The 27,555-nt window shown below is 39.5% G+C and overlaps 1 protein-coding gene across 1 annotated transcript; it reads right to left on the bottom strand.

Moving 5' to 3' along the window:
* Positions 1 to 1,701: 1,701 nt before the first annotated feature.
* TMPRSS12 (transmembrane serine protease 12) lies at positions 1,702 to 26,946 on the bottom strand. The gene is made up of 4 exons (XM_087956237.1): positions 26,751 to 26,946; positions 25,497 to 25,762; positions 23,181 to 23,323; positions 1,702 to 2,104 (listed from the first exon to the last, which is right to left on the bottom strand). Exons 1-4 carry the CDS (start codon positions 26,930 to 26,932, stop codon positions 1,868 to 1,870), a joined length of 828 nt encoding a protein of 275 aa, XP_087812363.1. The 5' UTR covers positions 26,933 to 26,946; the 3' UTR covers positions 1,702 to 1,867.
* Between the last annotated feature and the right edge of the window lie 609 nt (positions 26,947 to 27,555).

Genomic DNA, 27,555 nt, shown 5'->3' with positions numbered 1-27,555 from the left:
GGCTAGGAAACTGAGATGAGCACTGCCTCCTAGAATCAGATACCTTTACCTTTTATGCACAAAATTACGCAATATTCAAGGCACTTGAAGCAAAGCACGGCATATTTGTGCTGTATTGAAGTGCATTTGGGGAAAAGACTGGGGAAATACATTCATTAAGCCAAGCTACTGTCACTTGGCTTTTCAAGGCCTTTCATTTACTTCAAGGTTGATCAATTCATTCCTATTTTACCACACACTTCTGAAATGCCTCATTCTACTGCATTCAACTTGTTTCTCTTGATAGGTTTAATTCATATAACAAAATGAACAGAAACTTGCTCTTAACCATAGCTACTTTCAATTATAATATCTTTTTGGATTACCTACAAGAGTTAGGTAAATGATTGTTTTACTAGGTTTCGTTAATATTAACAGGAAAAGAATGCTTGGGCCTATGGCCACTCCAATTTTACCCCAAGCATGCTCATATTATTCTTTGTAAGTTAGTAGAGGTCCAAAACCTTTTACCCATATCCCACCAGCTAGAAGGCACATAACATGCAATATATTGACAAAGTCAAAAATGTGCCTTAAAACATGATAGAGAAGTGTGACTGAAATATTTTCATTCTGTCACTTTGAATTATTAGTTTTTCACTCTAGTTTATCCCAGTGGTGGGATTCAAGTTTTTTTACTACTGGTTCTGTGGGCGTGGCTTGGTGAGCATGGCAGTGGAAGGATACTGTAAAATCTCCAGTCAAAAGTGGTATTTGCCGGTTCTCTGAACTACTCAAAATTTCTGCTACCGGTTCTCCAGAACTTGTCAGAACCAGCTGAATACCACCTCTGGTTTACCCCTTTTACTCATTTGTTTAGCCTATACATTCATGCTTCTTCTATATGTGATCTTGAGAACAAAATCCCATATTGGATTGAAAGTATCAAGTGTTATATCAGCTTAAGATCACAACCCTGCATCAACATACTTGGAATACATTTAAGAAAGCTGTCTTCTTGTCTCCCATGATAATTTCTCTAGTATGTGACTTCCAAGTACCATTTCAATTATTTGGAGAATTGTTGATGATTCCACATATCAGCAAATTTGTTTTTTATTATTTTGCATATTTACAAAAAAAATAAATTGTTGTGCTAAAGAAGACCATGTTTATTTAAGGCTTTAGGTTGAACCCATTTATCAATTTGTACATATTATGTATATTTCAAATTTTTAAACCACCCATCTGCCTCAAAGAGGAGGTCTTTGTATATAGAACATTTATATTTTATTGCATATATTTGAATCATATTTATACAGTTGCTAGAAGGAAATATAGAAAATTTACCTTGCAGAATAAACAGACACAACAGTTGTTATTGAACACACTTTTTCATATTTCAGATCCAACGCTAAAATTATGTATTTGTGGAAAATTCATGTCTAAAAATATTAAGTTTTACATCTTCATGATTTTTTCCAAAGAAATACTCTAGAGTATAAGAAATACAATGGATTATCCAAATAACTTCAAAATATTTTATTTGAAAATACTCTTATCTAGTATCTTTTAAAAACTGTAATTTATCCTTCAAAGTGAAAAATATGAATATAGGTAGATTTGTGTGAAATTCTCTAATCATGTATACGAATGCTCTGTTTATTATTTATTTATTTATTTAAAAACTGGTTTAATTTTCTTATTTAATGTGTTTGGAAAGGTATTGTTATCATTAAACTTATAGATCATTATTTGAATGTAAATAGAATTAAATTGTATGGGCATTTTTAAAAATCAAATGTTGATAATGATACTGTTCCCACAAACCAAAAACATTTAAAAAGCAATACAAAGTTACTGCATACAGTAGAAGGAAACTGCCATTTTACAGAATATGGAAGACTGTCCACCACACAATTAAAAACATCAAGAGGCAATGAAGTTCCAGTGTTATAATTTTACTCTTTAAATACTTGTTTATCCAATTTAGATAATTAATTGTCCTAACATAAACTCCTGGATATCTTGGACGACCACAACCATAGCCAAAGCTGGTAATTCCTATCAAATAAAACTTTGTAGTGGTTGGAAGGTAGCATGTCAGAGGACCACCACTGTCTCCCTGGAACAGGAAAAGCACATAATGTGTTTTAATATATATATTTTATTTGTAGGAAGCAACAGATTATCAATTGTCAAAAGAAAATACTGTTTTCTAGGAAAAATAAATCTGGAAAATCTGAACAATCTTAATCTACACTGCTCAAAAAAATAAAGGGAACATTTAAACAACACAATGTAACTCCAAGTCAATCACACTTCTGTGAAATCAAACTGTCTACTTGGGTAGCAACACTGATTGACAATCAATTTCACATGCTGTTGTGCAAATGGAATAGACAACAGGTGGAAAGCATAGGCAGTTAGCAAGACATCCCCAATAAAGGAATGGTTCTGCAGGTGGTGACCACAGACCACTTCTCAGTTCCTGTTTTCTGGCTGATGGTTTGGTCACTTTTGAATGCTGGCGGTGCTGTCACTCTAGTGCAGGGGTGTCAAACTCGATTTCATTGAGGGCCACAACAAGGTTGTGTTTGTCTTCGGGGGTGTGTGGCCAGCTCAATATCACTCGTGTTGGGGGTACCTGTGGTGGGCCGAGACTGCCACCGAAAATGGGCTCCCGAGCACCATTTTCGGCTGCGGTGGCTTCCTGCTACCCTCTGCCAGCAAAAACACAGCTCAGGAATCTATTTTCACTGGCAGAGGCATCTCGGGCTGGTCCTTTGCTGTTTCCAAGGCAAACCCATGGGCCAGATCGAAGCACCCTGCGAGCTGGATCTGGCCCCCGGGCCTCGAATTTGACACCCCTGCTCTAGTGGTAGCATGAGACAGAGTCTACAACCCACACAAGTGGCTCAGGTAGTGCAGCTCATCCAGGATGGCACATCAATGCGAGCTGTGGCAAGAAGTTTTGCTGTATCTGTCAGCATAGCGTCCAGAGCATGGAGGCGCTACCAGGAGACAGGCCAGTACATCAGGAGACGTGGAGGAGGCCATAGGAGGGCAACAACCCAGCATCAGGACCGCTACCTCCGCCTTTATGCAAGGAGGGATAGGAGGAGCACTGCCAGAGTCCTGCAAAATGATCTCCAGCAGGCTACAAATGTGCATGTGGCTGCTCAAATGGTCAGAAACAGACTCCATGAGGGTGGTATGAGGGCCCGACATCCACAGATGGTGGTTGTGCTTACAGCCCAACACCGTGCAGGACATTTGGCATTTGCCAGAGAACACCAAGATTGGCAAATTCGCCACTGGCGCCCTGTGCTCTTCACAGATGAAAGCAGGTTCACACTGAGCACATGTGACAGACGTGACAGGGTCTGGAGATGCCGTGGAGAACGTTCTGCTGCCTGCAACATCCTCCAGCATGACCAGTTTGGCAGTGGGTCAGTAATGGTGTGTGGTAGCATTTCTTTAGGGGGCCGCACAGCCCTCCATGTGCTCGCCAGAGGTAGCCTGACTGCCATTAGGTACCGAGATGAGATCCTCAGACCCCTTGTGAGACCATATGCTGGTGCGGTTGACCCTGGGTTCCTCCTAATGCAAGACAATGCTAGACCACACGTGGCTGGAGTGTGTCAGCAGTTCCTGCAAGACGAAGGCATTGATGCTATGGACTGGCCTGCCTGTTCCCCAGACCTGAATCCAATTGAGCACATCTGGGACATCATGTCTCGCTCCATCCACCAACGCCACGTTGCACCACAGACTGTCCAGGAGTTGGGGGATGCTTTAGTGCAGGTGTGGGAGGAGATCCCTCAGGAAACCATCTGCCACCTCATCAGGAGCATGCCCAGGGATTGTAGGGAGTCATACAGGCACGTGGAGGCCACACACATTACTGAGCCACATTTTGACTTGTTTTAAGGACATTACATCAAAGTTGGATCAGCCTGTAGTATTTTTTTCCACTTTAATTTTGAGTGTAACTCCAAATCCAGACCTCCATGGGTTGCTAAATTTGATTTTCATTGATAATTTTTGTGTGATTTTGTTGTCGGCACATTCAACTATGTAATGAACAATGTATTTAATAAGAATATTTCATTCATTCAGATCTAGGATGTCTTATTTTTGTATTCCCTTTATTTTTTTGAGCAGTGTAGTTTGGTAATACATGAAGTAGGCCAATTATATATCATTTCTTGGAAAATCATTTCTTGCTTAGTAGGCTTGACCAAAAATCAAACTATGTATCTAAGAGTACATAATCTAACATCCAGTTTTAGCTATCATAAGAAAGCATTTTATATGTAGCTAATGAAGACAAATCACTTTACCCTTTATTTTCAAATTGTCTATTTTGGAGACAGATCAATTGTCCAAATACACAGAATGGAAACAAAATAAATTCTAATTTTCTTATAAAGCTTGTTGTATTCTGTAAAACCAATTGTTCAGGAATAAATTAAATCAAAGCATAACTATTGTTTCACATCCTGCAAAGTTGGGGTTTATTTGATCTTGCAAAAGTAAATTATAACCTGGCAGGTAAGCAAATTATGTTAAGGTATTAAGTCAATTTCATTTTTCAATAATTGATAATGATGAAAAAATAAAACTAACAATAGACTCAGAAAATTCAGGATTTTTCAGGGGTTCTGAATACAGGTAGTATTTTGATTTTACTAATCTTTCAGGACAGCCCTCTTCTTATATTAATTCATTTTTAATTCATCCATCCCTGATGACTCACATGGACACATCCATGTATTTTCTTAGCATAATATATAAAAACGGCTTCTCACTGCCTTCATTTTTTTTGCAAATCAGTTGACTGAGCTAATTGTCTTTTACATTTTCCCTGAGGGGATGATTATTCTCATTCTTCAATTCTGTACTGTAAAAACAGTATGTAGAAAAAATAATCATGACTGCAATATAATTCCTGAATTATTATGTTAAAAAAGGCTTTGTCTGTAGCATGTCTTTGCTGAATACTGCATCTCCAGAAAAACATTTATGTGGTTTTATGTCTAATCAGAATTCCCACCCAGAGAATTCCCATCTTTACATGGGTATAGCATAGTACTCCACTGATCCTGGGAATACAAGTTAATGGGAGACTTGTTGACGTATTCCCTGTTAGGAGAATGAGTGCACTCAGGGAAACGTAGTGAGAGTGATGTTGAATAACACACAACCAGTATACAGATACACTGAATAGTAAAATGTAGGTTTTACTTCCAGTAAACGGGTAAACAAAGTCAAACAAACAGTCCAAATCATACACAGTTAAAGCAGTATCAGTCCAGGGATAATCCAAAACGAAGTCAAGTATCATAAACAGAGTTCAGTAAACAGAGTTTGCTAACAGTTGCAAGACTCACAGCAATCCAAAGTAGAACGACGATCAGGCAATACGACAAAACAGGAAATGCAAGGAGAAAGAAACCAGGTTTCTGGCTCCATTTTATAGCCGTTGGAGGAACCTCAGCCAATGATAATTACAGCACTCACTTAAAGATATAGTATTAAATTACTATCCTGGTTTATATATTTCCAACCCAACTGTTAGGTGACTATCATTCCTAACAAGACTTACCCATGCTAATAAGGTAGAAAAGAGAGTGGGAAAATAAAGAGCAAGTTTCAGTGGGTATGAGTTAAAATAGGATTTTGCAGGTGTGAGGGTAGCTATCCCTTTAAAGAACTTTTAATATCTACCCTAGAGCAAGGCAATAGCAATCCATTTCTGTATTTTTATTCTGTAAACACAATAATGTATGAGATAGATTAGCACATATTTGAAAGTGAATGCTTTATTAGTTGCCAATACAATGCAGACTCTACATCTGAACCTCCCAAGATAAACTAGAAAACTGGAGATAGGTCTGCAAAAGCCAAACCAGTGAGGAACCAATGAGTAGATTGGATTCCTAGAACTTTTGGCTCCCAAAAAATGGCGGCGCCCAACTAGGAAGGTGAGGCTCTCGCTCCTGGAGTACTATCTCCCTATAAAGCCACCACCTGCACCAGAAATCACTTTTAAAGCTGCCGCCTGCACCAGTAACCGTGAGTAAATCAGAGCCCAAAAATCAAGCCCCAAAATGCTAGATTCTGAAGCCGTGGAGCCCTAATAATGCTGGCGGAGCTCCTGCTAACTGATCCGGAGCCATCCTCTCCTTCCCCAGAGAAGTGAAGCTCTTTCCATCGAGCCCTATTAACCACACTGGTGGAGCTCTTGAACTGGATCACTTGGAGCCAGCGGAGTGCAAACAACACACCTTCATTTAAATCCCTCACACAGCTGATAGAAGTATCTTCCACGCCAGACAACGTGTTTCCATTAATATCCCCCACACAGTTTCCCCGGAGCCACATCGGACAGCTGGCAGGGAGATACAAGGAGGGAGGAGAAAGCCCTGAGGCTCTTAGGAGCCGAAAGTCACCCTGGACGGGTAGTAAAGGTAGAGGAATGCTTCGGTGGTTGCGAGGAGAGGAGAGTCTCCTCAACTGACCCGAAGAAAACCCCTCCATCCGAACTAAAAAGAGAACTGCCAGCATGGCTAAATCGAAGCCAGGAAGGCAGCTGAGACAGAAGTGAAAAAGAAATGAAAGATCTTGTATCAGCATGCTTAGTCTTGGTAAGAATCACTCCAATTTCTGCAGTGGAATTTTCCTTGAAAAGTGGGACTCAAAGGAGGAAAATAGCTGTGATTAACGATCTGGAGTGTCTGTCAGATTTAGTTAAAAAAAAAAAAAGATATTGCAACTAGAAGTAGATTGGATTGGACAGATTGGATTGGTTAACCCAAATTTCTGGACTGTATTTTTACTACTTCTCAACTTGAAGAACTTTAGGAAACTATTGGAAAACAATCTTATTCAGAGACATATTGATTGTAGTTAAAGTGTTTTAATTCAGCGAGTTTTGCTCTCTTTCAAAAATCCAGCCTGCTTTGAACATCTTGTTACAGCCTATTGTTTACAGAGTAATAGCAGCAGCAATCAGAGCAATAAATTCCTCCCACCCAGTAAATCACAGCTGCTAGTAAAACAATTAACCCTTTCCTTGCAGACTCTCAATACTACCTCATTACTTTAATCAAACACTGATTAATTCATTACCTCAAAACTTACAACTTTTCTACCTCATCACCTATATCAATGATTAGATAATCAATTTCTATAAAATATTTCATTAATGGTTTAATTGATTTATTGTTTTAATTGATTAGTGTGATTAGAGTGTTTAGTGCAAATAGTGTGATTACTGATTAGTTTAAAAGATCAAGATTCATGTAATTTAATTGATTAGTAAAATCAGTGATTTAGTGAATTTAATTGAACAGTGTGATTAATGATTAGTGTAATTAATTGATTAGGCTGATTGTTGCTTAGGAAAATTATTTGACTAGAGAGATTACTGCAATTGATTGATTGGTGTGATATTGGCTATATTGATTACCCAAAATTGTTCCATTAATTAATTTAATCAACATACCATCTTAACAAATCTACCATGCCAAGAAAAAAATCCAATGCCAAACCACAACCTAAAGAGAAAGTAATCCCCACCAATGAACCACAATACTCCTGCACATGCCTTAAATGCTACAAAACTCTAAAGGATAATGAAAACTCCATCAAATGTTCTCTATGTAACAAATACGCTCATCATGACTGCTTGGGATTACCCGAGCAAATGATTCAATACCTAGAATCATCCAATGAGTTTCCATATCTCCACAAATCATGCAAACCCAAACTGGATCAGTTGGAAAGAGTTGATACCATTGAAGAGCGAATAACATCCCTCAACACCATAGTAGCATCCCTGGATGCCTTAAAAGAAAGATTATCCAACCTTGAAAAAAAAGACACAACGCAAAAACCTGAACATCCAATAGCTACAAACCACATCTCTACCCAACAACCACAACCCAATCCACAAAAAAACGTAAGCCAGACAAATAATGATATCCCAATCCTCATCAGAGAAGCTGTTGAGCGTGAACGGAAACGTCCAAACGCCATCTTATTTGGTCTAGAGGACATCAATGATAATGATGACATCACAACTGTCCAAAACATCATCAGTGATTATCAAGCATCAACCATCTCCCCTGACGAAATACTTGACATTTCCTGCATTGGCCGAGAGCTCAAAAACAGAGACGGCTCTGTGGCCCCACGCTTCTGCAGGGTCATTTGCAAAAATGAATCAAGCAAACGTAAATTCATTTACACTATAATTTCACTCGCCAAAACCAACACCAACCATATGAACCTCCATTGTTGCCCTGACCTAACCATACAGCAACGTGCCCGCTCCTGTGTACTCTGCACTGAACTCAAAAAACGTCTAGACAATGGAGAGAAGGACCTGTACATTGACTACCATGCTGACTATCAAAAGTAAGTCACACAACCCACAACTCAGCTTTAACCTTCAACCACAACCCTACCTCAACCAATCCACCATCACCCAAGACTAGGCACGCACGCCCCTAACTACCTCAAATCCAACTACTGCTGGCCTTAAATGCAAGCTACTCAATGCAAGAAGCCTTGCGAATAAAATACCTGAATTTCTCCTCTTACTAAATATGGCTAAATTCGACATCATATTTGTCTGTGAAACATGGCTCAACGCATCTCTCCCTGACTCCATTACCACAGTAAGAGACTATCATGTTTACCGATCAGATCGTGAAATTCGTAGGAGGTGGTGTTGCTATCTTCTATAAAAAGTCCTTACCTCTAAAAAACATCCAAGTTACCCAGGAGCTTGCTCTTCCTGAGACCATCATCTGTGAACTATCCTTAAATATCACATTTTGATTCTTACTATGTTACAGAGCACCTGATTATGACATCGAACATGTAAACAAGCTATATACACTACTAACATGGGCAGCATCCTGCCCACACGCTTTTATCTTTCTTGGTGACTTCAATCTACCTCATATTGACTGGACCCTAAATGAATGTACAACTGAACACATACACGCAGCCTTCTACAATGCTGTTACAAAGCTGGGACTGGAACAACTAGTAACCAACAACACTAGATTAAACAACTGCCTTGATCTCATCTTCTGCAATAGTTTGAATTTAATTTACGGAATACAAACTAAAGAACCCTTTTCCAGCAGTGACCACAATATGATTGACTTTTGTCTCAACACAGGCCACACAAAAATCATCATAATGACGTAATCCCCAATTATAACTTCAAAAAAGGCAACTATGATCTTATAGACAACGATCTCTCATCCCTTGATTGGCAATCTCTATTCACTGGATGCAACACTGCTGAAGACCATTACAACATGTTTTTACTTGAAGTCAAGAGTCATCAAACTATATGTACCAACAACTCCCAAAACAACAAAAAAACAGATAACCCATAACAATAAGGAAACTTCAATCCAAAAAGAGATCACTCTGGCGGAAAAACAAATCTGGTCACGTTGCCAATTTCAAAAGCCGATACAAAAATTTATGCCACCAGATAAAGACTGAATGCACCAATTATCACATTAAAGAAAAGGAAACCCTTCTATACACCAATTCCACCCGCGCTTTTTACAATTGAAATTGTAGACCTAGAAAACCTTGAATTACGCCGTCTTCGGTTGGATCTAAGTATGGTATATAAAATCATACATTGCAATGTCCTACCTGTCAATGAATACTTCAGCTTCAACCATAACAACACAAGACCACACAATAGATACAAACTCAAGGTTAACCGCACCAAACTTGATTGCAGGAAATACGACTTCAGCAATAGAGTGGTCAATGTCTGGAATACTCTACCTGACTCTGTAGTTTCTTCCCGAAACCCCAAAAACTTTAACCTTAGACTGTCTACTATTGACCTCACCCCTTTCCTAAGAGTTCTGTAGGGGGCGTGCATAAGCGCACCAACGTGCCTACCGTCCCTGTCCTATTGTTTCTTTTATTTTTCTTATATGTACCCATTTCATGTATTCATAACTATGTATGTACTCATACCTATTATCTTGTAAGCAATTGACAAATCAAATAAATAAATAAATAAATAAACTTCTCTGAATAAGGAAAAGACAGGAGATTGCCTACATTGGTATGCAACACCAAGGTTATCCCCTCTGATGTTCTTGCCCCCCACACAAATTACTTGTTACAGATCTAAAAATAAAAGGCCACAAGAGAATGAACAGCACTACAGACCCCAAGAGGATCAAATGGTGGAAGTTCCAGGACCATAAAGAAGTAGTCACAAGAAAAATCTGAACTTTATAGATGATTACTAGCACCTTGAATTCTACCTGAAGGAAACTGGCAACCAGCATAGCTTGCAATTAAAAGTTTTTCAAAGGCATAGCAAGGTCCACCCAGACTGCTGATGGCACCACATTCTGGATCAGTTGTAACTTCCAAGTAATTTTCAAAATCAGCTCCATGTAGAGCACTTTGTAACATATGGAGTGAGTGGTGACTGTTTTTCTCATAAATTTCCTTTACAATTTGTTCAAACCAGACTACCAGTCAATTCAGTTTAATCACAGATTGCTTATTGCAGTACTGGAGCAGCAAGAGAAAAATCTAACCCCTCTGTATAGTTTGTTAGAACAAAAGGGGCATTCACAGACTTCCTAGCTATTATAATAATGCAATTTATAGAAATAACACTTAAGAGTTATACAGTATAAAGTCCTTTACAGCATTTTTTTTTTGGGGGGGGGGTGTTTATAATGTTAGCATTTGTTGTTGTTAATTGCAAAGTCATGTCCGACCCATCACGACCCCATGGACAACGCTCTCCAGGCCTTCCTGTCCTCTACCATCTTCTGGAGTCCATTTAAATTCACACCAACTGCTTCAGTGACTCCATCCAGCCATCTCATTCTCTGTGGTCCCCTTCTTCCCTCAATCTTTCCCAGCATTAGGCTCTTCTCCAGTGAGTCCTTCCTTCTCATTAGGTGTCCAAAGTATTTGAGTTTCATCTTCAGGATCTGGCCTTCTAAAGAGCAATCAGGATTGATCTCTTCTAGGACTGCCCAGTTTGATCGCCTTGCAGTCCAAGGGACTTGCAAGAGTCTTCTCCAATTCTTTGGTGCTCAGTCTTTTTTATGGTTCAACTTTCACAGCCATACATTGCAACTGGGAAAACCATAGCCTTGACTATATGCACTTTTGTTGGCAGGGTGATGTCTCTGTCGGCATATTGCCTCAAAAAACCTAGATCCTCATTTTACCAACCTCAGAAGGCTCAGTCAACCTCGAGCTGACTTGTTTTACAGCTGTCTTTCGCAGTACTCTTTTCAAACTTGGATACTACCCTCTTTGTAAAAAAATTGCCAGTCTACATGGACAGATTACCTATCTAGAATCTCTAATCTGTGCTCTCCAATCAGAAATTAGGTGCCCAAACCAGCAATCTACTGAGCTGCCATGCTACCAGCCCCGACTACCACAAAGATCCTACAGGAAAAGGGCAGTATGGACAACCGTGGGATCTGGAAGGGTGAGAGCTGTGGACCATAAACACAAAACTTTTGCTGTGTCCCAGCATAACAGATACAATGCCCTTGCTGACCTTAATAGGGACACTAAAGTGACAGGTCAAGGCAGTTGTGATAATGATAACTCAAGTAAGCCGGGGATCATGGTCCTAGAAGAACTTACTTTGGAAAGGAGAAAGTGTGAATCAGGTATTACGCAAGTCACACAAGAAGAGCAAGGCATCCAAAAAGAGAAGCCACCTTCTGGTTGGGGACTCAGTTGTAAGGGATGTAAATTTAGGAAAGGATACTGAAGTTTTGAAAGAGGTCAGGTGTCTACCAGATGCTACTGCCAGCAGAGACAAGAAGCGTATTCTTAAGATAGTCAAGAATGCCAGCAAGGGCTGTGATGTTGATGCTATTATATATACATCTTGGTACTTTTCAGAGGTTCTACCAGTATAAAAGGAACAAAAAGGGAAAGGGCAGTGTGTAGCAGAGTTTAATATGTGGCTAAAGGAGTGGTGTAAAATGAACACTTTGGTTTTATTAGTCATGATGTCTGCAGCTGGTCCAATGAAAAACTGTACAAAAGAGATGGTTTGCATCCATCAAAGAAAGGGACTGAGTTACTTGGCATTAAATTCACAGATTTCCTGGATAAACATTTAAACTGAACAGCAGGAACAGAGAATTAATGGATTCAGAACATTTCTGTCCCCAGCAACCTAAAACTAATAAGGATACCAGTGCATGCAAAATAGATGTTTGTGCAGGTAAGATTATCAAGCTTGATGCCAACCAAAACCAAGCATTTAATAGCGAGTGCCATACCATGTGCACTAATCAAACAGGTGGCAAGAAAGTAGGGGCAGGCAGGCACAACACAGATTATGGAGACAGTAAACACAGTGTCAGACATAAAGATCTCAAGTGCCTATATACAAATGCACAAAGTCTGGGGAACAAGCAGGGTGAACTGGAACTACGAATACATGAAGGTAAATATGATATAGTTGGAATAAGAGAAACTTGGTGGGATGAAACCCATGACTGGAACATACTGGTAGAAGGATACAAACTATTCAAAAAAAAACAAAACCCAGACCCCATAAAAGAGGAGGTGCAGTTGCACTGTATGTCAAGGACCACTATATTGCTACAGAAATGCATGAAACCAAAGATGAAAACCTCCTAGAATGCATATGGGTCAATATAAAAGAAAAAAGAATGACATGACCATAGGTGTATATTATAGGCCACCCAATCAAGCAGAAAATATAGATGTCCTTTTTGCCAGCCAACTAACAAACATATGCAGGAAACACACAACAATAGTAATGGGAGACTTCAATTATCCTGATATCAATTGGAAAACTAATTCTGCACCAAGTGAGAAATCAAATAAGTTCCTAACCAACCTAGCTGACAACTTTGTTGTCCAAAAGGTAGAGGGTGAAACTAGAGGGACAGCCATACTGGACTTAATTCTTACAAACAGAGAAGTGATAGAGGAAGTTGAAACTACAGGAAACTTGGGTGAGAGTGACCATGTCATACTAGAATTCAACATAACACAAACACAAGCAACAGAACATAATGACACCAGAGTCTTGGATTTTAAAAGAGCTGATTTCAATAAACTCAGAGAGAACTTGGGAAAGATTCCATGGATGAAAATCCTAAAGGGGAAAACAACTCAAGAATCTTGGGAAACTCTAAAAAGTATGATCATAGAAGCCCAGACCAGCACAATACCACTGAGAAAGAAAAACAAGAAATCCAAGAAGAAACCAGCATGGCTACACAAAGATCTCTTGGGCAAATTGAAAGAAAAAAAGGACAAGTACAAAAAATGGAAAGAAGGACATACAACTAAGGCAGAATATCAGCAGATAGCCAGAATCTGCAAAGACGAAGTCAGGATAGCAAAGGCTCAGAACGAACAAAGACTTGCAACAAAAGTCAAAGATAATAAAAAAAGTTTCTTCCAACATATAAATAACAAGAAAAAAATCAAGGAAACAGTCAGTCCACTAAAGAGAGAAGATGGCAAGGAAGTAACAGGCAACAGAGAGAAAGCAGACCTGCTTAACTCATTCTTTGCATCTGTCTTCACGCAAAAAGAAACTATAGCTCAACTCACCAAAAACATAAATGTAAAAGACAGACCAGAAATAAAAGTTAAAATAAGCAAAAAAAATAGTAAGAGAACACCTGTCTGATCTTGATGAACACAAATCACTGGGGCCTGATGGATTACATCCCAGAGTTTTAAAGGAGCTGGCAGAGGTCATCTCAGAACCACTGCACCATATCTTTCAAAAATCCTGGAGCACCGGGGAACTACTAGAGGACTGGAAAAGAGCTGATGTGTTTCCCATCTTCAAAAAAAGAGAAAAAAAAACAGACCCAGGAAACTATAGACCAATCAGCCTAACATCAATACCCGGGAAGATACTGGAAAAGATCATAAAAAACCAGATCTGCCAACATCTAGAAACAAGTAAAGTAATAACTATCAGTCAGCACGGGTTTGTTAAAAACAGTTCATGCCAAACCAATCTTATTTCATTCTTCAACACAGTGACTAAATTAGTAGACCAACAAAATACTGTGGACATAATATATTTAGATTTCAGCAAGGCATTTGACAAAGTAGACCATAACCTGCTTCTTAGTAAGCTAGAAAAAAGTGGAATAAATAGCACGACCACTAGATGGACTCACAACTGGCTGGCAAACCGTACTCAACGAGTAGTCCTTAATGGGTCTAAGTCTACATGGAGGGAAGTAAGCAGTGGGGTGCCACAAGGTTTCATCTTAGGCCCAGTACTCTTCAATATCTTCATTAACGACTTAGATGAGGGAATAGAAGGGGAACTTACCAAATTTGCAGATGATACTAAGCTGGCAGGAATAGCTAACACTCAAGAAGATAGGCTCAAGATCCAGATGGATCTTGACAGACTAGAACACTGGGCCATATCTAACAAAATGAAATTCAATCTAGAGAAAAGTAAAGTCCTACACTTAGGCAAGAAAACCCAAAAGTACACATATAGACTAGGTGAAACCAGGCTCAATAGCAGTAACTGTGAGAGGGATCTTGGAGTCTTAGTGGACAACCAGCTAAATATGGGCCAGCAGTATGTAGCAGCAGCCAGAAAAGCTAATGCAATCCTAAGTTGTATTAACAGAGGGATACAGTCAAGATCAAGGAAAGTACTTATACCACTCTATAAAGCCTTAGTAAGACTACACCTAGAGTACTGCATCCAGTTTTGGTCACCACATTACAAAAAAGATGTTGAGACTCTAGAAATAGTACAGAGAAGAGCAACCAGGATGATTAGGGGACTGGAGGCTAAAACATACAACAAACAGTTGTAGGAACTGGGCTTGGCTAGTCTAGTAAAGAGAAGGACCGGGGGAGACATGATAGCGGTCTTCCAATATTTGAGGGGCTGCCACAGGGAGGAAGGGGTCAAGCTATTTTCTAAAGTGCCTGTAGGCCAGACTAGGAATAATGGATGGAAACTGAACAAAGAGAGATTTAACCCGGAAATAAGGAGAAACTTTCTGACAGTGAGAACAATCAACCCATAGAACAGCTTGCCCTCGGAAGTTGTGGGAGTGCCATCACTTGAGATTTTCAAGAAGAGATTGGACTGCCATTTGTCAGAAATGGTGTAGGGTCTCCCGCTTGGGCGGGGGGTTGGACTAGATGACCTACAAGGTCCCTTCCAACTCTGATTATCTGTTAAATCTGAGCTGTCAGTATCAAACTCCTGTGGCAGAATTAGTCTGAAATACTGCATTCTAACTACTGTGACATCACAGATCATAAATTATCTTAAATTATAATATATGTGTGTATATGTATATATACACATACACACACGGATCTTTGGTTATTCAGGTTTTCTCCCGTGTAAAATTGGAAGTATCTTGGCGATGTTTCGATGAAATCTCATTCGTCATCTTCAGGCTTGTGTCTTCAGCTTTGTGCTTCTCAGAGTAATATAACACATACATACATACATATATACATACATACATACATACATATATATGTTTAGTTTTACTTGTCAAACTCGTTTTAGTTTTACTTGTCAAATCTGATACCACATATTCTACAAATGACTGTGAGGACCTTCCAATTTAGGAAAAAGTACAGCTGATGTACAAGAAGAATCCTAATCATTTGCTTTTTGAACAAGAGACTCAAATTCCAGAAACACCCTCAAGCTCTGCCAATCAGCACTAAGATATTTTTACCTTCTTCTTTTAATCTTCTTTCCCTTCATCCTAATCTCCTTGGTTTTAGTAACCTTAGACATTAAAGTCCTTGAATATTCCGCATAACAATTTAATAGCCATATCACATGACAGGTAACTGCCTTCTTGCTCTGATGGACTATAGGGGAGGCAATATGGCTGAAGCATCTAGGCAGCAACAGGACTCAGACCGGTACGCAACTCAAATGAACAGGTTTCAGAAGAAGGAGAGAAAGTGAATCCAGACAGGTATCAGAAGGATAATAAGAGAGCAAGAAAGTATAAGCAGGAGATTAACTTTGTTCATTGACTACACAAAAGTTAATAACTATTGATTAAACTAGTGTGGGGAATCTACTAAGATAAATTCAGTCCCAGAAGTGTCGTTGGATCTTACCTGAGACGACCTTTCCCTTTGGGTAGAGATAGTATCCAGGATTGGGTTCTCAGTTGCTGCTAGTTGATTGGACTGAGTCTATCAGATCTGTGAGGACACTCCCGTTACTAAGGGTCCCCAGAAATTAGCGAAGGAATAATGACAGACTAACATGTTTTCTTGTTGCTGTCGTGCTCCACTGGATTCGGAATGGACCTCCATCAGGGTGGGGCTGGATGCTATCTTCACCCAAAAAGGTCATCTCAGGTAAGAACCAATGACCCTTCTCCATTGTGGTAGATAGTATCCAGTATTGGGACATACCAAAGCTGGCTGTCCTACAGGCGGGCCTAGTTTGGTCTGAACCCCTTATTAAGGGTGGACCTTTTGAAGAACTCTCCATCCAAAGGCTGCCTCTGAAGATGCAAAGGAATCCAGCTTATAGTGTTTGATGAACGGAGAAGGCGAAATCCAAGTTGCCTCCCTGCAAACCTCTTCTAGAGGCCTGAGTGACCCACGCCGCTGATGTGGTTGCACTTCTTGTTGAATGGACTGTTATCCCTAGGATTGGTCGGCTTTGGAGAGGCACATTCTGATCCATCTACCCACAGTCGTTGGAGTGACCTTGCAATGCATGGTAGAAGGTTGAAATGATATAAAGAGGGGTTCAGACTTCCTGAAGGAAGAAGTTTGTTTAACGTATATACGAAGGGTCCTCTGAACGTCCAGAGTATGCCATCTCTTTTCTAATGTATGGACAGGTTAAGATCAGAAATCAGGTAATATAAGTTCCTGGGCCCTATGGAACCATGAGTTCACCTTTGGCATGAACAAAGGGTCCAATCTCAAAACAACTTGGTTGGGGTGAAAAATACAGAGGTCCTTCCTAACAGATAAGGTAGCCAAGTCCGAAATCCATCTGGCCGAGGTGATGGCTACCAGGAAGACCACCTTGCAAGATAAAAATTGCACAGTAGACCTCAGTGTTCAAATGGAGCTTCAGTCAGCGAATGCAGTACTTTAGAGGTCCCATGTGGGGTATCAATGAACCACCGGAGGCTGCAGATTTGTAGCTCCTTTTAAGAAATCTGTGAATTGAAGGATGTCTGTGGATAGGGATTCTGAGCCCCCCAAAGAAAGTACAGAAGGCCACCACCTGCCATCGTAACGTGTTGGGTGACAGGCCTTTGTCAAGTCCTTCTTGAAGAAAGTCCAGAACCTGTGCGACCAAGGCCTCTATAGCAGGGGTCCTCAACCACCGGGCCGTGGTTGGTAGGCGTACCATGTTGGCAAACCATGACCATCTGGGCCAATGAGGGGCAACAAGTATGAGCTCCACCTTTTCCCCCAATAGTTTCTGTATCACCCTTGGGATCAGGGGCAGTGGAGGAAAGGCAAAGAGGAGTCCCTGAGGCCAAGGGCTGTGTAAGGCATCCGTCCCCTCTGTCCCCGGAATCGCAAACCTGGAGAAGAATCTTGGGAGTTGTGCGCTGTCCTGAGAAACCTAGAGGTCTACAGCTGATCATCTGAAGCACTCCAACAGCTCCTGAAATAAAGCGAGGTGCAAACACCACTCTGCGTGGTCTATAGTGGCTCTGCTGAGCCAGTCTGCTTCAACATTGGATACTCCTGCAATATGTTCAGCTCTGAGCAAGACATGTTTTTCTGCCCAGAGGCAGTTTTTCTGCCTCTAGCATCAGGGGTCTAGAATGTTCCTCCTTGGCGATTTACATGTGCCTTAGTGGTCACATTGTCAGTTAAGACCAGGATGTCCCTGTTTGCTACTATGTTTTGGAATTTTCTCAGGACCAAATGGACTGCCTTGAGTTCTAACCAATTGATGTTATGGTCCAGATTGGCATGGGACCACTGTCCCTGGATCATCCTGGATTAGAGATGGGCTCCCCAGCCGTAAAGACTAGCATCAATGGTCAGAACCATTCAGTTAGGTTCCTTGAATCAGTTTCCTAAGGAAAGTGCCTTTGATAACCACCACCTAAAGGACTTGATAACTTCCCGAGATTTCCTGACTTGGGAATGAGAACAACTCCTGCCTGCCCTTTGATAAGGTATAAGAAACCATTGAAGAGCCCTGGTATGCAAGTATGCCCAGGGCACTATATTAATACATGAAATCATCTTGTCTAGGAGCCTTGAAAGCATAGCCAGGGGGACTCTGTGCTTAGATTTCACTAGAATAATTAATTCCCTTATAGTCTCCTGACGCTCCTGGGACAAGAAAACCTTGCATGCCATGATATCTATTATGGCTCCCAGATGGAGTAAGCTGTTGGTGGGATTGAAATGGCTTTTGGACTTGTTGACAGAAAAAACCCTGCTCCTGGAGCACCTGGAGCTTGTGATGCAGAAGAGGTTTGGACAAGGATGTCATCCAGATATCACTGGGCTCTGACTGGGATAGCCCTAAAGGTGAGCTGCTAACAATTTCGTGAATGTTCTGGACGAAAGACCAAAGGGGGCAAAGCCCTGTACTGAAAATGTCTGCCATTATAGAAGAATCTGAGGAATTGCCTATGGGCAGGTAATATAGGGACATGAAGATAGGCTTCTGTTAAATCTATAGAGGTGAGGAAGTCCCTTTCCCTAATTCCATCCAGAATAGACTGGGGAGAATGCATCTTGAACCACTGGTATCTTAGTCGGCGGTTTAGACGCTTCAGATCTAGAATTGCCCTTCATCCCCTTGAGGCCTTTGGTATGACAAGCAGGATGGAATAAAACCCCATCCCCTGTTGGTCCTCAGGCACCGGCTGGATAGCATAGATTTCCAGCAGGTGCTGGATACCTGTTTCCATGAGAACCCTTTTCTCCCTGTTCCTAGAAACAGGGCAACAAATGAAAAACCTCAGGGGTATGGAAAGGAATTCTAAGAAAGGCCCAATCAGATCGTCTCCAGGACCCAGGAATCTGTGGTTACTTCCTCCCAACGCCTGGCAAACAAAGCCAGACATCCCCCAATGGGAGGGGTGACAGAAGATTTTTCTAGGGTGTCGGAAGGGATGACCCCCTCCCCCTTAAAAGGGCTGCTTGTTCTGGAACTGGTAGTTTCTACCTGTCCGGTCCTGCTGTTGTTCCTGTCTGGGGATGAAAGGTCTCTGGGATCTAGCAAACCCCACTCCAGCTTCCATCACCCTGAAGGAGGGACAATGAAAATAAGGCATCGAGCGGAATTCACCCCTTCTTGACCTGGAAGGTAAAATCTTCCCCTTGTCTTTGGAGTCCACCAGAACCTTGTCCAGGGCTTCTCCAAATAATTTATGCCCCTAGAAGGGGGCAGAGGCCAACCTCCACTTATGCCTCATGTCTGCCTGCCATTGCCTGAGCTAGAGCAGAAGGCGAAAAGCCAGACGATCCTATCCCCTTTGAAGCGAACCTGTGGCATCAGCAGAGAACTCAACAGTTGTCAAGAGTTTATTGATGTGTTGATAAGATCTCACATCGCTAGCTGGAATTCTGTCCTACAGTTCACACAGCCAGATAAGAAATGCTCTGTTGAAAAATGATGATGCAGTGGAGGCCTTCACTGCCCAGGCTCCTGATTGATGGGTCTTTTGCAGTGTTTGTTCTGCCCACTTCTCTTCTGCTCTCAATGAGTCTTCAGGCTCACAGGTATCTAAGAATTAGACTACAGGGCAACTACAGGGGCATCTACTGTGGGCATTTCCAATGCTCTGGAAAAATCCGCTCCCACACTGAACAACTTCTTATCAAGTTAAGATGGGCTTGGTCCTGACCCAGAAGACTATTGCCTTTGGATCACAGTAGTAAATATCCTTGGTGAGGGGATAACATCAGGAGTTATGGTCTTCTCAAGAGTGGGTCATTGGAGTCTTCAGATGTATCTGCTGGCTCTGGTAGAGCCAGAGCCCTACTTTGCCCTGTGGCATTTTTTGCGTTGAAGAGGAGCGATTTAAACAGGGCAGGTTGGAAAAACCCTGAAATTATAGGCTGTTCAGAATCCAGGCCTTCATCATCAGAAAAATCTCTGTCTGATTCCCCCATGTCAGATGGGTAGAGTGGCCATGCTGAGAAGGAGCATAAGAATCAGCCTCTGAATACATAGATAGATTATCCTCAAAATGGGACCTTTGTCTCATGCTATGTTTTGAGGAGGAACATGAAGCCACAGAAGGTGATCAACAGGTTTGCTTTAAGGCAGCTAATACGCTGCCTCAGCTAACACAGCCTGCATGTTGATTTGTATTTCAGGCTGGATGGAGCCCCGCAGCAGTGGGTGTGCAAGTAGCCTCTGGGGCCACTCTGAGTCTCTATGGTCAGGTGCTGTCAATTGCTCAGTTGCTGGGCAGACGAAGAAAAAATTCCTTCCTTCAGAAATGTCAAAAGGATCTTGCAAAAGACACTGCTCTTCAGCTCCCCCAGTGGCTGTTTCTTGCAATTGCCTCCTGTCAGACTGAAGAGACCTGGCTCTTCTCTCCAACGGCCACTCCTCATTTTGGCGGGAATCTGTCATCGTGCTGTTAGGCACTCTTCTGGGCTTTTTTGGGCTGCTTCTTGTTGTCCTTAGCCCACAGCCTGTTTAATCCCGTCCCTGCGACACTCATCCCGCTCTGTTGCCTTGGAGTTCTTTTGTGCCCCTGCAGCTTTGTCTTTTGGCTTGGGGGCTTCACATGATGTTGAAGCATTTTGCATTGTAGGGCTGAGAGAGCGTAATAACCTGCAAGCCATTTCCTCTGCTCTCCCGTTCGCACGGCCGGCATTTTCTGTTGAGTCCACCATTTTCTATAATAACAGGTAACCTAACTGCCTTAGGGGCTTGCTGCCTATGGATATGAGGACACAAAATGCCCACTAGAACAGTTAAACCAGGGCAAGATCGGAAACCTGTGAAATTGCAATCTAGAAAGACAGCTGGTTTCACATTCCCTTTAAAAACGCTGCCACGGTAATTTAAAGGCTTCTGAGGTGGCCGTTTGAAACCGCCACAAGCCCTCCCAAACTTATCACGGTAACAGTGTGGATTGGACAGACTCAGTCCAATCAGCTAGCAGCAACTGACAACCCAATCCTGGATGCCATCTCCACCACAACAGAGAACATCTGGTTATGTTTTCTCAGGAAGTTTTACAGTGATAAGAAGCTACTGTAAGAAACAAATTTAGAGAATGAGTGATTCAGAATTGAGTGATGCAAGGACGTGTTTGTTCCCATATCTGTTGAACATATCAAATGAATATATTTTAAGAATGGCTAGATTGAAAGATGACAGTTGAAATGAAAACAAAAGGCAGAAACACTAAAAATATCCAATATGAAGATGACACTATTTTATTTGTTTAACTCCATTTTGAAACAGATTGATTCCTTAATGATTTATATGGCTTAAATTAAAAAGAAAACAACACACAGATACAAAGGGGGAAAGGCAACAGGAAGACTAAATACAATGAAATTGACCTAGTCCTAGAGGGATCCCATAACCATCCCATCCTAAGGCCTGGGAGAACAACCAAGTTTCTGCTCAGATTTCATAGAACTAGAGGTTAATTCTAAACTGCTGAAGTGACTGTCTATAAAATGGGCAATCATCTAAAAGAACTCTATGGTTTCTGTAATTTTCATGGGTTGAGAAGACAGAGTCCTTTGCCAATTTGGAAAACATTGGCCCCAATATTTTTTCTGGCCAAACCTTTTTTCTATCAATTCTTTGGTAATAAAACCACATTTCTCTTTTTATTTCTTCTTAATAGTCATCAAATCTTCCAACATGTTGCCCAATCTAAGTTATTTTTGATTCTATGAATTTAGTTGGGAGTGTTAGTATTTATGGGAATATTTAATGGTTTAATATAGCTATTTTTACATGATGCAATATATGTTCTACAAAAGTGTCAATTTTATCAATATCACAAATATCAATAAATAAAACTGTACAAACAATAGCTCTTTTGGAGTTCTCCATAATTTTTAAAGAAACCCAGTTAGGTGTAGTGTTTAAGGCAACAAGCTAGAAACTGCAAGACTGAGTTCTATATCTCCTTTAGGCACAAAGCCAGATGGGTACCTTTGAGCCAGTCACTCTCTCAGCCTTAGGAAGCAGACAATGGTAAACCACTTCTGAAAAAAACCAAGGAAATAGTTGTCTAGGTAGTTGTCAGGATCAAAAAGGGATTTGAAGGTACCAAAATGAAAGAATTAATGAAAAGTGAGAAGATGTCCTGAGAGCAAAAAGTTTAAGAAACACCAATCTACCTAGTCTCCAAACTAATCCAAAAAAGACAGATACAGATTAACAGAGTTGGAAGGGACCTTGTTGGTCATCTAGTCCAAACCTTAAGATTCTGTGCTGTTAGTAGACAGATGAAGTCTAAGTAATAAGGATACCACTTTCCTTGGAAATAACAGACATTTGGCTATGTCTACTGATATAAGATGGAGCTATCCCAATGGATCAGTTAATCGAGATATCACTTGGAAATGTATAATTTCCAATAATAACTTTTGTGCTTGAAATGATAACATTTTTCTTCTGTTGCTACTCTGACATACATCTAGGTAATTTTGGTCATAAGTCTTCATTTTGGTTGGAGAGATAGGAAAAGAATAAAAGCTGGAAACTTGCTTGGCCACTTTATCGCATAAAGAACTCAGTGGTTCTGTCCTGGAACTGGAAAACAGAAGGTCAGCTTATTTTGATCCCATTCATCAACGAAATTAATTTTGGCCCCCTCCTTTAGCCAAAGGAATAAATATCACAAACGACTATTCAAGGAAGAACTCCAAAAACAAGTCTGGTCTTCCTAGTATGAACACTAGCATATTATTTCTACTTTGAATAAATGATCTGCCTCATCTTCCCTTCATTTGTATATTTTTTAGATTGGTAGCATGAGGGCAAGATCTGTTTCTCTTCTCTTTGATAAAATGTCAGAAAATCTGCTTCAAATCAGGAGCCTAGATAGTAAGGAAATATGCAGTAAGGAAATAACAGGCTATATTATCCAAGCACCAGCACAGCAAGCTTTGCCAACATAATCTAACCTAAAATTATCTTCTTTTACCTGGCAGCTATCAACACCTCCAGCTAGAAAGCCAGCACAGATCATATTCAATGTAATTGTTCCACCATACCAGCTGAGTTTATTGCACATTTTCTGTGGAATAATATCTACTTGAGCTTCTTGTAATATTAAGTTGTTTTCACCTGTAAAAAAATATAACATATCATGACATTGTGAAACAAATCGGTCACTATTTAAGACAACTAAGTCTTTCTTTACCAAGCTTACATTATATTTAACACTCTAGAAAGTATACTGCTGGTCAAAATAATCTTCAAGATTAATTCTAATATTTTGGAGTTGGGTTTAATTTTGTTTGGCATCCCACATAGAACCCAAGATTGTATAGAACAAGGGTTGTTAAGATTTTTGGTACTTTTATTTCTATTCTCATGAATTATTACATCTTAAAGGCTTTGTTGTCCTTTTGTCATTAGTTTGTAATGGTGTAGGATTTATTTTTATTAATTCAATTTTGTGCTCAATCTTACTTGTATAGTCAACGTGGTTGAGTTCAAAAAGACGAAATAAGAATCAGTAAAATCAGGGTCAAATTACACCCCAGTGCTTTAGGCTAGATTTTTAAAAGATTTATTTTATTCTTGTAGTTATTATGACATTAAGTATGTTTATTCATTTATTTGACTCCTGCCTTTACTTTTACAAAAAAATCAAAGCAGTGAACATATCCAACACAGTGATATATACAAAAAAGTATCTAAATTTTAATTGGGCTTGGCAAGTAATTTTAATATCTGCTTCAATCCTGAAGTAGTAGACAGAGTTATCTAAAGAGTGGATCAGTAAGATAATTAAGACAATTAAATATTAACTAGCTATTAATTATATGCAATGAAGCTTAAATTATAGTGAGATTTATTTCATGTAAAATTCTAATCCTGATGAGGAAGATATCACTTTAATTTTAAGGATTTCTCAAGGTAATTTTTTCTTCTGATGCAAAAAAAAAGAACCAAGATCTTGAATACTGTAATAGCTGTATCCAAAACTTTGAAATCAAACTAAGATTGTATACCTGTATTCCTTCGAACCAATTGCCCCTTAAAGTTTAAAATTTAAAAAAAATAAAGTTTAAAAAATGCTGGTGTCTGCTAAATTAGTGAAACTCCTACTTCCTCTATTTTGGTGGGTTTTTTACTAAAATATTTCTGAAATTTCAGAGGCAGTTTTATATGTGTGGTGATGATAGCTGCTAGATTTTTTATCATAAATTAGTTTCAGTGTTATTTGCCCTCTCAAAGTTGAGGACCAAACAGCTTTCAGTATATGGGTCCAATAAACTCTACAAAAGCCAGACAAATTATACCGAGAAAAATTAAGTTGGGTTGAGAGAGTTAACAAAAGTAATTATGATCAAACATGTTTATTTGTTGCAGAATGGATGGATGCCTGATGGATGGGGAGAGGGTATGAATGGAAAACTAAGGGGAAAGGGTGTAATGAAACAAAATGTTTAGAATCATTAATTTAGCTACACCATACTATATTTGCCTATCATTTTAACAGAAATGTGTGCTATTCTTGGTGCTGAAGGTACTTTGCTTGGGTAGCGAATCTTACATTTAATCTTTAGCAGGCTAAACACTACTGCAATCTTTTGATGGTTGTTTTTTAGTTTCAAATGCTGAAAGATAGAAGTAGCCAGATTCATCAACATTCTAAATAGGCAGTCTTTTTTCGTTTGTAAGATTAAAAAAGCAAATGTTTTGTGGATCATACATCTGCTCAGGTTGCTCATATCTTATTAGTAAGGTCAGGAGCAGAACTGAATGTATTCTTAACAGGCAAGTGACCTCATCTAGCAGCAACTGCCCTTTCCTTTTACTGCAAATTATCTTGTTCAACATTTGGGGAAAGGGAGGATGAAAAATTGGATAGACAACAAAAGTTGCTTCTACATGTTTAGTGGCTTGCATATAAATCCAGATTGGAGACCTTTTAGATAGAGGCCCAGTGGCAAAATGAAAATAGCCCTTTTGTGCCCTATATTTGTAAAAACCTAATTTCATTATCCAAGATTTTCAGCATTCTCTGAAATATAAATCAAGCCTAGTTTTCTTACAAACATGTGAAATGCCATGAATAGTATATAGTAACAGCAAAAACATTTGCTAGAAACTTAATATTCTTAACACTTTAAAAGAGAATAAAAAAACTATTATGAATACAGTGGGACATGTTTACTTTTATTATATATTATTAGTTTTAACTGATGGTTTTTGTTGCACAGTAATTTTTAATCTGATGTTTGTACATTGTCTTTATATAAACATCACATAAATAATAGAAAAGTACCTTTTTCTTTTGTTTTACCCCATCCAGATATGTAACAGGGATACTGTTGATTTTTCAAAAGATTTGTGGCAGGTAAGCAGATCGGGTGAACATAGTCATTGAATTTGATAGATCTGACTAATATTATCAATGCAATATCATTGTCATGTGTGTTTGCCATATAATTAGGATGTATATTGATAGCTTTAATCCGACGTTTTATTGTATGAGAGTTATCTTCATTAAGATTATGCAAGCCAATTACAGCCCTCCAAATGGCTGGGTTCCTATGACAGAACAAAACTTCTATAGGGATTATTGTTCTTATTATACATTGCTATTTTATAACTTCTATGACATGGACATTGGTTTTTTTTATTCCATTCAGCGTGAACAATAAATCACTCAGTACAGATTAAAATTGAATTATGTGGCTAAAACAAGGATCACTGCAGAAAATGACAGAAACACCAATAAAAAATATTCTTTTTCTATACTATCACTTCACTCAATTAAGTATCCTGCTTCCCATAGTAACTACTGCTCAGATGCTTATAGGAAATCTACATATGTCTCTCTGATGGTAGCATATACTCAGCATTATTTATAGCCAATGAAAGTATTTTCCAATCTATGGCAAAAATGTTTCCAAATAGATCTGCAGAATGTTGGAAATGCAAAGACAACCAAGGTACATTTTTTTCATATGTGGTGGTCTTGTCCGGAAGCTAGGAAGTACTGGACCAAAATAAGAAACTGGCTAGAGGAAATCATGAGTCAACGAACTGAGATAAAACCCGAACTATTTCTAATAGGGATAATAAGAGGAAACCATAACAAGAAAATTCAATGTATTATATTGTACATAATGACTGCAGCCAGAATTGCATAGGCGCAAAACTGGAAACAGGACAGCACGCCCTCTGAGAGAATGATGATAAAAAAGGTGTTGGATTGTGTGGAGATGGACAGGCTGACATTAGAATTAAAAGAGGGGAAACAGAATATTATTTGGTCTGGGACACATGATATAAATGGTTAGAAAACAGAAGTAAAGATTAAATATAAAGGTAATTTATGAAAAAAGATGTAGGGGTGTGTGTGTGTGTGTGTGTGTGTATGTGTGTATGTATGTATATTAGCGATGCTGAAGCGCTGCAGATTGTAAAAGTGATATAAAAGTTTAAATTTTATTCAGTTTCTATATCAAAACTAATCAAATCATTAAATCACACCCAAATTGAAGAAAAAGTATTAGAATGGAAAGATACATACTCTGACATTTTAATGCAGTGTGCTGCTGTCAACACTATGATTTTATTAATTAAAGATCCACCACATATATGGACATATCCTAGACCAATTGCATAAACTTGAAGACTAACTTGCCAAGGCCATGCTCCTAGCATAGCATCATGTCCACCTATAATTCGAGTTCCTGTTGCTGTATTTTTCATAAGAGGCCTTGTTCCACAGACTAGAAATCAAAGAAAAATAAGTTAGCCATGTAAGAAACGGCATTCATGCAGCAACAATATAGTTAAAGCAGTGTTTAACAAAAACCACTTTCTATAAGAAATGAAACAAGAGTGAAAGGTTTGAGAAACTGAATCACTCCCATTTAGGTTGTATGACTCTAGTCTAAACCATATATATTTACTAGCCAATTTTATCTTGGCCTACTTGTATCTAGTCAGCCTCTGTAGTTAATTTATGGTTGAGTGTGTTGCACACACAAAATACACCAGAATTAACAGGGGGAATGGAATGGTGAAATGTAGCTGAAAACAAAACGTATCACATAAATATTCGAACTTAATTCCTTCAGGTATAGGATCTTTTACCCGTGTTTCAATACATGGGTAAATGAGGCACAAAATCTAAACAATGATCCCAAATTGCATTCAGTTATTACCAATTTTAGAACTGATAACGCGTCAGACATAATTTAGTATGTAAATTACAACCTTGGCCTCAGCGTTCTTTCTTCTGTTACTACCCATAGTCCCGAATCTTTAATTGCTTTATTTCTGAGCTTCCCACTCCAGTTACGATGGCCTAATTACCGACATTTCCCCAA

Source organism: Notechis scutatus, chromosome 2, assembly GCF_049901735.1.
Source record: "Notechis scutatus isolate UNSWTSFEM ecotype Mainland chromosome 2, rNotScu1.2, whole genome shotgun sequence".
Taxonomy (NCBI): Eukaryota; Metazoa; Chordata; class Lepidosauria; order Squamata; family Elapidae; genus Notechis; species Notechis scutatus.
The sequence above is the reverse complement of the archived record's forward strand: the minus strand, read 5'-3'. Positions and strand labels throughout refer to the sequence as shown.